The sequence below is a fragment of the Myotis lucifugus genome, unplaced genomic scaffold (assembly GCF_000147115.1).
Source record: "Myotis lucifugus unplaced genomic scaffold, Myoluc2.0 scaffold_31, whole genome shotgun sequence".
Lineage (NCBI taxonomy): Eukaryota > Metazoa > Chordata > Mammalia > Chiroptera > Vespertilionidae > Myotis > Myotis lucifugus.
The window spans coordinates 4672345-4686891 of NW_005871079.1; the positions used below are offsets into that span (position 1 = coordinate 4672345).

The following is a 14547-nucleotide window of genomic DNA, read 5'->3' on the forward strand; positions in this document are numbered from 1 at the left end:
TGGAGAAAAAAGATGTGCTCCCCAACCCACTTCATCAACTGAGAAGATATTTTAGAGGCCAGCTCCTGTGCTCCATAGAAAGAAACATGGGCATGGATATCCTTGCCAGGATTCTTGTTCCATGTCCCTTACCGTCTGTGACTTAATCAAGTCACTTAGCCTCACTGTGCCTCCGACTCCCCCCACTGATGATAAAAAATAGCCTTTCCATGGGACAGTTTGGTGGCATTAAAGAAACAATAGGTAGATTTTATTTTGCACAAACCATGAAAAAAAAAGTTGTATTTTTAAATTGTTACAACCAATGCTTTTTGGAAATCAAAGTGCCAGAAAGTCCCACCATCACCTATGGATTTATTCCGTGGCTCAGCAACAATGACTTCATTGGTCGATCCTAAGCCTAACCCCAGAGGCTCCTATCTGACGATGACATAAGATTATTTCCCCCTCTCTCCAGAGACAGAACTCCTGAGCTGCTACAGCTTGCTTTTCTGCTCTCTCTTACCTGTTTGGGTCTTAAAAATCACAGCTGGACTACCGATTATTCCTTTACTGGAAGAGTAGTTAATTCAGTCCTTCATTCTGTAGATTCTTACTGGGTGCCTGCTCTGGGCAAGGCACCGCGTGGCTGCTGTGGGGACCAGAGAAAGTGGAGATGTGGCCCACGGCCTCCACACGGCCTCTTCATGAAAGTGGGGCATCATCTTCCAACTCTCTAGCCTGTCGTTTGCTTTCACCCTCCCTCACCCAGATTTTGAGCAGCTAAGTGACATCCTGAAGGAAATCTGTAAGGCGTGTACTCGGCAGGTGTTGCCATACTGACGGCCCTTTCTGGAGTAGCCAGGACTCAGGAGGGTGGCCGGGGACAGTGGTCCAGGCCAGCTCTCCCTCCCGTGCTGAGCCCCGGTGTGCAGAGTGGAGCTCCGTGGAGGAGGTCGGGCGCACGGAGAGAACTATTGACAGCCCGCTGGTGTGGCAGATGCATCACATTTCCATGAGCGTTGACACAAGGGACTCCAGGGCAAGCCGCCCGAAACACACAGCATGAACGAAGGGAGCTTGATGGGGCAGAGAGGCAGGTTCAGGGTCTTCCACTGAGAATGTGTCAGATTCCATGACAGTGATGAACACGTGTTTTCTCCCTCCTTCCTCGAGCCTTGGCCCCACACCCCTGTGATTGACTGTGGAGGGTATGAATGAGGAGCTCAGGGAGAGGAGGCCAGCAGAGTGAGCTGGCTGGCACTCATGTGGGTGAGGGTGACATGAAGACCCCCCAGGAGCCGGGAGCCTCGCGCTGCCCGCCCGGAGGGCCAGCCAAGTCCCAGCCGGGCTCTCTTTTCCTTCATCCCCTGCTCCAGGCTCCTTGGCGCTCTGACCTGCAGGTTTTGTCAAGGACCACCTTGCAGGAAGCCTGAGGTGGTTTCTGAGGTGAAAGAACAGCCCTGAAATTGAGGAAACATTTGGTTTGCTTCGGGCAACTGGATTTAGGTGAGAAAATGCCACCCCCTTTGCCGGTGGCCCAGGGAGTTTGGACAGGATTTATTTCCTGAGGCTGAAAGCTATAGATTTCTAAGAGCTGCCACATTTCCAGTGTTTTTGTTGCAAAACACCCCTCCCCTCCCCGCCAAGTGTAAGGTTAGAGTTCAGGAAAAACGGAAATATAATGGAAACGCAAGACAGAGACCCTCTCCAAAGGCCAACCAAGACAGAGACCCTCTCCAAAGGCCAACCTTTCTCAGTTCCTCCACTACTTCTTCCCACCAGTGATCGTTTTAGGTTTAAAAATGGAGCTTAGCCACAAAAGTATGTAGAACGCACATAGTGCATTTGCCCCCAAAGTTGCAAATTTATCTTCTAGCAACAGAGGAAGAACAGACATGGATTTTTAACCCAGTCCCATTTGATTCATAGAGCTGAAGCTCGCCAGCGTAACAATTGGTAGTATCTTGATTTCCCAGATTTGGAATCTTGACAATGAAGAGATTTAAAAGGGGCTGGAAAGATTAAAAAACGGACGCTGCAAGAGGATTGAGAATGCCTCTCACTGAAAAGAGAATGAAATGGGTGAAATGGGAATTTCAGGTATCCAATTCTGAATTTATGTCTTCACCTACCCCTCAATTTTCCCATTCTGATCAAAATCGTAGCAGTAGGGTCCATGGAAGTTTTGAAACAAAAGTGATTGCCATGTATGTTTAAGTGGAAGAATAAGACAGTATGTGCAGCGCAGCTGAGAGAGTCACCAGGGAAGAGTGTTTCTCCCCAAGTGCACCTGACTTTCATATTCATTGCTTGTGAGCCATGGAACTAAGCAGTGTGTTAGATTAAGAAGCAAGATGCTGACATACTTTTAATATTTAGTAGACCACCCATGTCCACTGCTTGGAGAAATAATGAGAACGTTTGCCCTTTCCTTTGCCAGCATTTGCCTCTTTTTATATTAATCTCAGTTGAATAGAACAATTTCTCCGCTCTGTATAAAATAATGCCTGTCTTTGTATTCGCTTGCTATCCAACTTGAGGGCATCCAATTTTTTGCAACTACAAATCTGGGACTCTCTCGAATGATGTCTACACAGAGTTGCAAGATTGGTCCAAGAGCACCAAAATCTGTTTAAGTGATTAATACTTTGTTTTAAGGGAAAATGGTCATTCTTTCAGATATCTAAAACTTCAACTATGCTAAGGGCAGAGGGAGATCTAATATATATTATTTGGAAAGTATTGAATGGATTTTATTAATTTCATTGCCTTGGCTTTCAAATTGCTTAGGGAATGATTATTCAAAAGACAAATACATCTAGAATGAAGTCATGCCATTGTGTTTTTCATTCAGTGAAAATCTTGACCCTAGAGTGAAGCTGGAGGGAATTATGTGCTATCCTAATTTAATCCCTGCATTAAGATTGCATTTAATCAAAAGTGTGAGTTTAACCCCAGGTGGCATTCAGGCAGTCGAATTAGTTTTAGGTACTTTAGAATTCCATTTTCTTTTTATACTTTTAATCAAAATTGTTTTCAAATTTCCTCTCAAATCTTAAATTGTTCTAAAGTGTAAAGTTTAAAATAGAGGAACCTATAATCCAAGTTAGAAAATGCAAGATTCTTTGATGTAATCTTACCATTCAGCAAGTTTATATCACTGGCTTTTCCTTTCAATGCCCTGGTCTTTGTGCTGAGTGCATTTGTGCTTACACATGTGCAAATGAGTACACACACACACACACACACACACACACAGACATACTTTTTTAAAACAAAAGTTGAATTATGTTTTACCCACTGGAAGGCACTTTGGCATGACTAGGAATAGAGAGCTATATTTTTTTTTCCAGAGGACAAATTAAACTTGTCTCAAAAGACAAATCTATCACATTTGAGACAAATATAAAATGTGTCTTGTCTTCAAGGGTTTTAAAAAAGTTTGGGGAATGACAATGGGAAAATGAACCTTAAATCTTTTGAGATTACCTTTCTTAGAAAGATAAAGGAAAAGAACAAAAAAATTATCGAAAGTCAGGAAAAAAACCAAAATGATTGTTTATGGGTGTTATTACTAGTGGCCAGGATGGACAAAGTCTTAAATTTAAACGTTTAAAAATAAGTTTGTCTTAAAATATGCCCAAACATTTTTTTTCTTATGAGTTTAGCAATTTTCCCCACTTAGATTTGAGTTGGTTTCCAGTCATTTTTTGGCTATTTTTTTAAAACTTTTTTTAAAAAATTGATTTTAGAGAGAGGAAGGGAGAGGGGGAGAGAGATACAAACATCAGTGATGAGAGAGAATCATCAATTGGTTGCCTCTTGCATGCCTCCTACTGAGGATATACCCGGAGACCCAGGCATATGCCCTGACTGGGATCCAACGGTGACCTCCTGATTCATGGGTTGATGCTCAGCCACTGAGCCATACTGGCTGGGTTCCTTGCTCTTTATATTCCTCACTCCATATCTGCTTTTAAAAAAATCATACTTCTGCTGTGTGCTTTGATTATGGGCTAGTTTGGAGATGCTCTTTGTCAGCCTGGAGAATGTAGTACTGAGCTCTGTGGAATTCTTTGACTTTATTTAATCCTGGGACCTTGCAGTTTATGAGATGAACACTGGCATCTGCAGCAATATCCCAGGTTCTTGACCTGTGTCAACAACTACTTCATCCTTCTGTGTTTATCCATTTTAATTGTAGATTTCGTCTTTTGTTGGTTCTGAGGTTTAGACTGGTAAGGTAGAGGAAATGTTCCAATCTCAAAGGATAAAAATCTGTGCAGCAATAGGTTTAAAGTGTGTGTGTGGGGGGGGGGTGGGGGGCGGGGGTCAAACTGAGAAGGGTCCCGTGATACATTAAAAATATGGAATTATACGTAGAATGCACACATCCTTCAGTTATACATCTGTTGCTAGTAATATAATCATCTTTGTGCTACCATCTTTCTGTTGTTGAAATACAAAATATTTCATTATGCTCAGTAGGATTAAGCATCTACCTCTTTTTGCATTCTCTCCTATTTAAAATTGTCTCTTTTTTTAAGAACTAGAAAACTTAGACATGCCTACTAAATGTACTAATGTAATGTAAAAATATTGTCTATTCATCTATACCTATTTATTGTGGGTCTACTACCAAGCTTTGTCCTTGGTACTAGGAATACTAAAGCCTAGTTTCTTTCCTTAAGGAAGTAGGAGGAAGTATGCAATTAGAGTACAAGGTAATAAGTCCTGCAGGAATCTGAATTTGTTTAGTACATCATATTTTGTGCTTCACAACAATAAAGCCATTTTGCAGATGAGACTATAGAATGCCAAGACTTATGCGATTTGCCCAAAGTGGCCAGGCTAGTGATTGGTGGTATTCTACCAAGAACACATGCTTTCCCATTTCATTATTCTGCACTGCCTATCTATGGCACAGTCTAGCCAGGCTCAACCCCTCTGCACATATAAAGAGCACACTCTAAATATTTTTACATATAATTCTAGAAAGAACTACAGTTGCCCCCTTTTAAAAACATGTATTGAATTTATTGGGGTGATATTGGTTCACAAAATTATATAGGTTTCAGCTGTACAATTCTATAATCCATCATCTGTATGTTGTATTGTGTGTTCACCACCCAAAGTCATGTCTCCTTCCATCAGCATTTATCGCCCCTTTACCCTCTTCTTACATAAAGGGCCTTGCGGGTGCGGAATACATTTTACTGCATTTAATTTGATGTAGCCATTTATTTTTCCCTTTTATGTGTCATCTTATTAGAAGTGGGGGAAAAACAGGCAACAAATTAGGAAATTAAAGTTTTAGAAGCATGCAGAGAATAGTGGCATAGTTTAAGGGGAGGAATATGACTTTAATTCTCTGAAAGTAAGTAATACGGTTAGAACAATAATGCCATGGGTCGTTCACTAAACAAAATAGCTGAAGATTAAATTGATGACACATTTTTAAAATTTTGGTTCTCTTGGAGAAAGCCAACTAATTATAAAATTTTATGGCAGTTAAAGCTTTTCACTTTGGCGTGTATTGTCTTCTAATTTACTGTTCTGAATGTACATGTGGTATTTATTTCTAAGCTTTTCTTTTCAGTGACCTTTCAAAAATTATATGATTTCTTATATTCCTGATGAGGTGACTGTCTAATATAAGCCTCTGATGTGTGCGGTCATTAAATAGGATTCAGAGTGTCCATCTCAAGCAAATTGAGTAAAAATTCTGCATCATCTAAAAAATAGCGCCCATTTTGTTCCCAAGTAGCTATCTAAAATAAGCAGAATTCAAACAGTTATGGTTTTTTTAAAAATATATTTTATTGATTTTTCACAGAGAGGAAGGGAGAGAGATAGAGATTACCAGTTTCTAGATGGAGCAAGATGTTGAAAGAATACTCTCATCTCAATACATACTCTTGGTAGGTTCTCTGAATCTTTCACCAATTAACTTTGATTTTTTTGACCAGAATTTTAGAAAACTTTGGGCTATATTGACTTCAGATTTTAGGGCTTGGTGGTTTTATTTCTTTAAAAAGGGTGACTCAAATAACAATGCCAGTATTTATTAACTCACTAATTACCAGTTTCTAGATGGAGCAAGATGTTGAAAGAATACTCTCATCTCAATACATACTCTTGGTAGGTTCTCTGAATCTTTCACCAATTAACTTTGATTTTTTTGACCAGAATTTTAGAAAACTTTGGGCTATATTGACTTCAGATTTTAGGGCTTGGTACTTAATTGTATTCATGATCCTTTTTTTCTTCTATAACAAAAAGTGCATGGCCGTTATACACTTAAATTGTACCTTTTAAAAATCAAGGACTACTCTAATTTGTTTTTAGAGAAGAAAATAGAGAAATCTCTTCATGTTCTTTTCCCCCATTTTGTCAAAGCTAATAAAAAATATGAAACAGGGAATCTCATATGTTTTATTTTCTGGCAATAGCCTCATTCAAATCACAAAAGGAGTAATATAATTTACTACCTTCCTTTCCAAATATTAATCTTGCTTCTTCACAGAATGACTGAAGATCATTTATCAACTGGAGCACCTACCCCACCTCTCTATTGCATTGCACACAAACTTTTTATTCCTGATCAAATCAGAGAAGAGACTATGTGGATAAATTTTCAAAGCTGGATCAAAGAGACGAGAGAGCATGTTTAGTCTGTCTTCTCTCATTTTACAGCTAAAAGAGCACCACAAAGCTTTTATAAGGTCACACAGTTGCCTGGTAGCAAATCCAAGATTTTCAACCAAGTTCCCCCAAATCCACCCACTTTTTGTTATTTATCCATTTTTTCTCAATAATTATGTTAGAATATGATATAGAACCATCTATGACATTTTTATACAGTGTCTCTCATTATTGCTTTTTAAAAAATATGCAATCTAGGCATTAATCACATTTGACATCATTGGATTATATGATAGTAGTCAACTAATTTAGGTTGGCACCCTTCTCGTATACTATGTTCTTATATATATTTTGGGTCAGTTTTTTTGTCTTCCTATCCCATTCCATTGGTGTATCTGTAGATATTCACTACCAGAATATATTTTAATCATTAGCTTTGATATATTTTAATATCTAAAAGGCTGATTCCTCCTCACTATGGGACACATTTTCCAAGTGACACCATATATTTTTTTAAATTTCAGCTTTGCTGAGGCATAATTGACATATAAAGTTGTGAGACATGTAAAGTGTACATCATGGTAATTTGATATGTACACACATACACTCATGAAAAAATTCCCCCCATCTACTTAATTAGCATATTCATCACCTCACATATTTATCTTGTGTGTGCATGTTAGAACACATTTTTTTTTGTTGGTTTGTTGATCCTCACCTGAGGATATTTTTTTCCCATTGATTTTTAGAGAGTGGAAGGAAGGGGGAGAGACAGAGAGAGAGAAACATCAATGTGAGCGAGATGCATCTATTGGTTGCTTTCTGCACGCTCCCCAACAGGAGCCGAGAATTGAGCATACAGCCAAGGTACATGCCCTTAACTGGAATTGAACCCTTGACCCTTCAGTCCAGGGGTCCTCAAACTACGGCCCGCGGCCACATGCAAATACAAATATTGTATTTGTTCCCATTTTGTTTATTTACTTCAAATAAGATATGTGCAGTGTGCATGGGAAATTGTTCATAGTTTTTTTAAAACTATAGTCCGGCCCTCCCAACGGTCTGAGGGACAGTGAACTGGCCCCCTGTTTAAAAAGTTTGAGGACCCCTGCTTCAGTCTGTGGGCTGACGCTCTAACACTGAGCGAAACCAGCTAGGGTGAGAACATATTTGTTTTACTCCCGGCCAACTTCCATTATATAATACAGTGTTATCAGCTGTAGTCACCATGTTACACATTAGATCCTCCGAACTTACTCATCTTACTGCTGGGAGTTTGTACCCTTTTACCAGCCTCTCCCTGCCCCCCCCCCTCCAGCCCCTGGCTACCACTTTTCCATTCTCTATTTCCATGAGTTTGACTTTTTTGAAGTTTCCACATGTGATACCATGCAGTCTTTCTCTTTCATACGATATCATGAGAAAGATATCATGTATATTCACATGATTCATTTTCCCTATTGCTGACAAATTGCCTTCCCCAGGTATATAGCATTAGAAAGCTGGCAAATCTCAAAATAATGAGTTACGAGTTCAGCTGAGATTGTGGGGGTAGATCTCATAATTATCAACAAATATGTTTTTCTTGACAAGTGAAATCTGATGAAAGGGAACATCTTTAGCAAAGATTCTGAAGAGGAGAATGCCCGATGTTCACTTGGGCTGTGTAGGGAGGAGGGAGAGCTCTGCGGGTAGAGGGAGGGAATGTCCTTAAAACCATGTAGTGCACGTCTGCTGAAATTAACAGAGGATAGACTGAAGATTTCAAGCTCCTGTGGTTTTTATACTATATAGAAAATAGCACGCGTAGAAGTTAAACCAGTGAGGGAAAGCACACCGTTTTTTTATTCTCCTGGGCTGACCATAGTTTTATGAAAATGAATTTCTAAGTGTCTTTTCTTTGCATTGGGCTTCTTGGAAAGAAATGAAATCTGTACAATGCATTACTCCTGAGCTTTTTCTGAAAGGGCTCAAGGACAGACATATGGATACTAGTTTAGAAATATAAATATGGTCTTTCCAGACATAGAAATCTTCCGATCCAAGAGGTGCTGTTCCCGCTTTCCAAAAATTGTAGGGCTATATCTGCATACTCATAAAGCACCAAGGCAAAATACATGGTATCTGATTCTAAAATAATCCCCACTGTACTTTTCTTGAGCATTGCAGCCCTGTGATCAGACAGAGTCAAATCTAGATGCCAAGTCACTATACCACCTTCTAGCCACCAAGCCCTGTAAATAAGCATTTTTGTTTGTTAAAATTACAGAAGGGATGCTATTTGGTAAGATATTTTGTTCTATTTTAGTACCTATAGTTCATCTAGGAAAATGACTTTCTCTTGGTTTTCTCACATACTTATACCATTTGTCTGTGTGTAGGTGGCGGGGTGGGGGTGGTATAGGGTGAAGTGTATTATAGAAGCTTCATTGTGGAAACAATAATCCACCCCCACCTCAGTATTGACTTGTCCTTATCTCTAGTCATCTCTTTATTGAGTTCACACTGAGGGAGATTTGAGCCTTTCTGGTTTATAAATGCATATATGTTGGCAGTTCGGAATTTATGGAGGTTCTGTTAGAAAAGGCCACTGCCAATATAGATTAGTTTTAAAAGAGTTCTGTCTGCACAGATCTGCAGCCTTCTCTTACCAAGTGTGCAAATGTGAAATGCTTCATTCTTGTTGGGATAAGACTTACAGACAGTAACCTAAGGATTGCAAATGTAATTTGCTCAACATTGTCATAAATGCTCTAATTCATACAGTAATGAGGCCTGCACCAGATGTCAGTCATGGTGATAATTTCCTTTTTGTGAAGTGGGGAGTTGTGGAATACTTGCTAAATAGTCCTTGGTAAAATGTTAAGTCCTTCAAAGGCAAAGACTATTCTTACGCATCTTCGTATTCCCAGCGCAGTGTCTGGTAAGGAATTGGCACTTAATGCTTTTTTTTTTTTTGAATGAATACATGAGTGAATGAAACTCATACCAGAGAAAGATTGAAATCAAGAGATTAAAATGTAGCCCTAACCAGTTTGGCTCAGTGGATAGAGTGTAGGCCTGCAGACTGAAGGGTCCCGGGTTCAATTCCGGTCAAGGGCATGTACCTTGGTTGTGGGCACATCCCCAGTGGGCAGTGTGCAGGAGGCAGCTGATCGATGTTTCTCTCTCATCGATGTTTCTAACTCTCTATCCTGCTCCCTTCCTCCCTGTAAAAAAAAATCAATAAAATATATTTAAAAAAATATTTTTAAGAGATTAAAATGTTTCCTGGAAATAGAAAAGTATATACATGCCCATGCTTGCTGTCCCACTTTGATTGAGAAGGAAATTGATTTGTTTCCTATGTTTTTAGAAACACAGTCACTTAAAAATTACTCTCTTCATTAAAAATAAATTTACACACATTTTAATGGCACATTAGTTTAGATGTAATTTCTAAAAAGCAGTCTCTTCAATTAAAGAAAGAAACAAGATTCCTATTAGCTTCACTGACAGCTATTGACCAACAGTTTGAAGAAATAACATGTAATACCTCTTATCCAGTGTGCATATGTGCCTGTGTATGTGGGAGAAAGGGGTATAGAATGATTAGGTGCTAGAGAGTCACTTGGCCTAGATTAATTAAAACATGATCAGAAAAACTTTTATTTTTCAGATATTAGTTTTTACTTATTCACTTTTTCCCTGAACTACTTTTGCTTAAATTACCTATCAGAATAGGCAAATATATGATGTTTAGCTGTGATCCTAATCATAAAGAGATTGGATATTTATTTAGGAGGCCATGTGATTCTGTTCGCTTTATTAGTGATGTTAGGAATTCACTATTTAAATTCATCTTGCATACCAATATTCCTGTTGAATATATTTCCCAATATGAAAATCATAGAAATTTATTAGTTTGGCTTTTGGCCTTTGCTATCTTATTTACAGCTACACATGTTGAGTTTATTGTCAGTATTTTAGTATCCCTTCTCCTTCAATAAACTTTAATCAAGTAGGCAAGAGAGGTTTTCAAATCATTACTGAATGCGTGGGTATGGAATCATAGCAGTGGACTACAAAGCCCTCCTTTCTCCCCACCCCACCCCCAGCCCCCAATTTGTAATTTCTTTGTGAAGAGTAAGAATAAATGGTGGAGGAAGCCCTAGCTGGTTTGGCTCAGTGGATGAAGCATTGGCCTGCAGACTGAAGAATAAATGGTGGAACAGAACATTTTAGAGTATTGTGATTAAATTAGCTATGGCCAGAAGAAATCAAAAGAAAATTTAGGAAATGGTAGAATGCCACCAGGGCTGATACTGCATTTGGGGTGCTCCATTCAAAATGTAACATGCTTATTTTTATGTTGATATAATGATTACCTATTTTAAAAAATACCTTTCTTCATACCTCTACCATTTAGGTTATAATCCTGTATTAAACTCAAAGTTTCAAGTGCTTTGTTTAAGCGAAGGTTGCAGCTAAATATTAAGACTTTCTTAAATCTGGTGGGTTTGAATTGAATTTTAGAGCCAGAAAGGAGCCTATGGCTCTAAAAAATTGAGTGACTTCTCCAATGTTTTGCCAGAGATAGCTCTAGGGCTTTAGTTTTCTGATTCTCCAAAATAGTGCTTTTCCACCACACTACGTTGTAGAAAGACATTTTTTGAAAATTTGTGGTCCTAGAGCATTTGATCCCAGGATGAGTTTTACATTTGATGGCTAATTCCAGAACATTTAAACAATTTGATGATAGCATAAGGGAGGGATCAGAAACTGTGGCCTGTGGGCCTGATCCGGCCTGCCACCTGTGTTGGTATATAAAGTTTTATTGAGAACACGGTCACTCCCAAACATTCATATATTGCTTATGGCACTACAATATCAGAATGAATAGTTGCAATAGAGATCATATGACCTGCAAAGCCTAAAATATTTATTATCTGGACCTTTATAGAAAAAGTTTGCTGACCTTTAGATAAGGTAAGGATGAAAAAACTGACACTATCAATTCGCAATAAATTGTGAATGGAGGTGCTTTCTGAAAAGACGAAAGGTTAGCATATTATTGAGAGATATGAATGATCTGTCACAAAAGGCAAAAAAAGCGCCTAACCTGCATATAATAAAGTAGAACTAGATGTTTAGAGCATCTCTTCTGAGTCCCTGGACTCAGAGATCTTAGTTGCCAGAATGAAGCCTATAACTTAAACAGAATTGACTCAAGATAGTACATGCTTCCGACCTACATTTATGTTGTGCTAACCCGATGGAACTGGCACACTCACCAGATGTTCCTCTTCTTGGCAGGTGGAGTGGATCCAACAGCAAGTGGTGAAAAAACGGACCAAGAGGGATTATGACTTTAGTCATGCCCAGTCTACTTACTTCAATGATCCCAAGTGGCCAAGCATGTGGTATATGGTAAGCTTGCCTGGCCTGCGCCTGTGTCCTCGTTTCATGTTGTGCAGGGAGCCTCCACTGGGACTGGGAGGACAGAGAAACAGTGCAGGGGCTTTTTCCTGTTTCAAGAAGTCACCATTTGAGATTGGTTGATGGCCTGTGATGGTTTCTGGATCTTTTTTGAGCTTGGCCTTTTGGTTGTAAGAAAAAAGGAAAGTGAGTTCTGATTCACAGAATTTCTGTTTGAGAGCTTACTCTGCTAGCTTTCCAAGATTGGGCTAGAGAATAGAAAGATATACTAAGGTGCGGACATCCTTAAGACCTATCAATATCGTGTTTACTTCTGATATGCATTGATTCCACCTTTAAACCAGTCTCTTTAGAGGATACTTGGAAATCATTGAAATGACTGCTGATAAGTAACAGATTCCTGACTTAAGTTGTCTAATATGTGCCTTCTCATTGTAGCTAATAGTTTTTAAAACTAGACCAGGAAAAAAACTAGTTGAAAAGTAGTTGACTTATAGCAAGTTCTGTGAGTGAGGGAAACTTAACATGTTGAGGAGAGTGATCTACCCATTCACTTGACATTGCCTCCTTTGAAAATATTCTTCTCTAAGAGATTGAGTTCAGGATCCCTGAGAAATTGATTAGAATGTTACTTTTTCTTAATTATGAAATCCATATGTCACCAAATTGCTGTGTAATCTGCAAAAGACCTTTAAGTTTCCTCCCCTTTGAAGATTGTTATTGCTAATTTGGGGTAGTGTATGTTCCCCTAATCAACTTTATTTTTTGTAATCTCTGTCCCCGTTTCTCCATAAATCTGTAGCACTTTGCAAACTGCCTCCTGCTTTCCTGCCTCCTTGCCTTTCATCCCTTCCGCCTGGAGTTCTCTTCCTGTCCTTCCTCACCTCAGGTCAGGATTCTCCCATCCTTCAGAGCACCCACCGCAGGCTGACTGCTCTAACTCTCCTGAGTCCTCATGTGTCATTTTTTTTTCTTCCTCTGCTCTCCTGGGCCCTCTGTCCCTGCTTAGCGGCATCCTTCACGTGGGCCTTTGTTTCCTAGTTATTAATACTTTCTAAAAGTCTCCTCTGTTACAGTGGAGAAGTCACTTATACACCCTCTACGCACCCCCCCGCCCCCGCCAAAAAAAAAAAAAAAAAAAAGAACTGAACCCAGCACCTTGCAGTGCTAGGAATTTGTGTTTATTTGGATATGGGTGAATGTGGTTGGTATTTCCCTTTCTTTAGTCTTACCCAGAAGTAAAAGGTTTGTGAGCATATTTTAGACCCTAAACAGAATTTTACACAGAAAACTTTTTCATATGTAAAGAGAGAAAAAAGAATAGGAACCATGAAGCTAAGTTCAAAGGGAGGCGGGACTCTAAACAGCATTTAAGTAGAAATCACCAGAGGGGACAGTGAGACACTTGACGGCCTATTAGCTCCAAGACTAAGGAAGAATGAACCACAGGGGAAGGCCTTACAGTGAGTATTGGCAGGAGCTAAGGAGCTTGGTCTGCACTGACCAAATGATAAGAATGTAATGGGATTAAGAGATAGGAGGAAGCACAGTCCCTCTCCTCCCTGTTTATTGGGCCAGGGGGAGGGACACCCTACTTGCCTTTCTTTTCCTCCTGGAAGGAAGAGCCGAATTGCTGTCTGTGCATGTCCCTGGATGGGGGAGTAAGCGCAGCTTTCCGGAGGCACCGCAGGCTGGGCTCTCGTAGGATCCATGGCCAAGGCGTCTCCAGAGGTGTCAGTGCCTGCAGAGCGAAATCGCTTCACACCTGGGAACCACTGCTGTACCTGTAGAAATTCTCTTTCAATAGGAGGATAGGTTCAGGGAAGAGCTTTTGTTGGGCATTTAAAATGTTGGACATTTTTCAACACATTTGAAAAATAATTCAAATAGGTAACATTCATTGAGCACTTACTGTGAGCCCGTCAATGTGCTAAACACTTTATGAGAGTCTTTTTTTAATGCGGTGCAAGCAAGCAGAAATGTGTGTTCATATTGGCCCTGTTATAAGAGTGGGGAATCGGGGGCTCACACCATTTAGGTAATTTGCTTAAGATCACCTGGCCTGGAAATGGTAGAGCAGAGCTGCCGAAGCAGGCAGGTTGGTGGGAGTCCACAGGACTAACGTGACATCCTAGCCACACCCTTCTACTGTGTACAAGGCTGTCATAAGGAAGACAGGACTCCAGCCTTCCAGGAGCTTCTACCCATAGAGAAATGGCTGAAATACCAGGCAGGATGGTGTCTGCCATGGAGGGTGAACAGAGCATATTGGGGACACGCAAACTGTTTATGAGGCTTCTATTACATGGTTATTTTTCCCTTAAACCTTTGAGTGCCAGCCAATATCCTAGGAACTATGCTAAAATTGCCAAGGCATTTTGAGTTAAGGTTTTTAAATTTTTTTCCCCACATAAAGAGTGAACTACTCGCATCTAATAGACACTGCAGGAGGAGCGCGATAGCGCTCCCGGCACTTTTGGCAAAAGACAGGAGGAGCGCAAT

General features: G+C 39.8%; 1 protein-coding gene across 5 annotated transcripts in view; it reads left to right on the forward strand.

The window, feature by feature from the left end:
• Positions 1-14547, forward strand: part of PCSK5 (proprotein convertase subtilisin/kexin type 5) — a 278331-nt gene that overhangs the window by 67799 nt on the left and 195985 nt on the right. For all 5 annotated transcript variants that reach the window (XM_006086818.3, XM_023752385.1, XM_023752386.1 and 2 more), the window contains exon 3: positions 11923-12036. In XM_006086818.3, coding sequence (XP_006086880.1) covers positions 11923-12036 — 114 coding nt within the window. The remainder of the gene's footprint in view (positions 1-11922; positions 12037-14547) is intronic.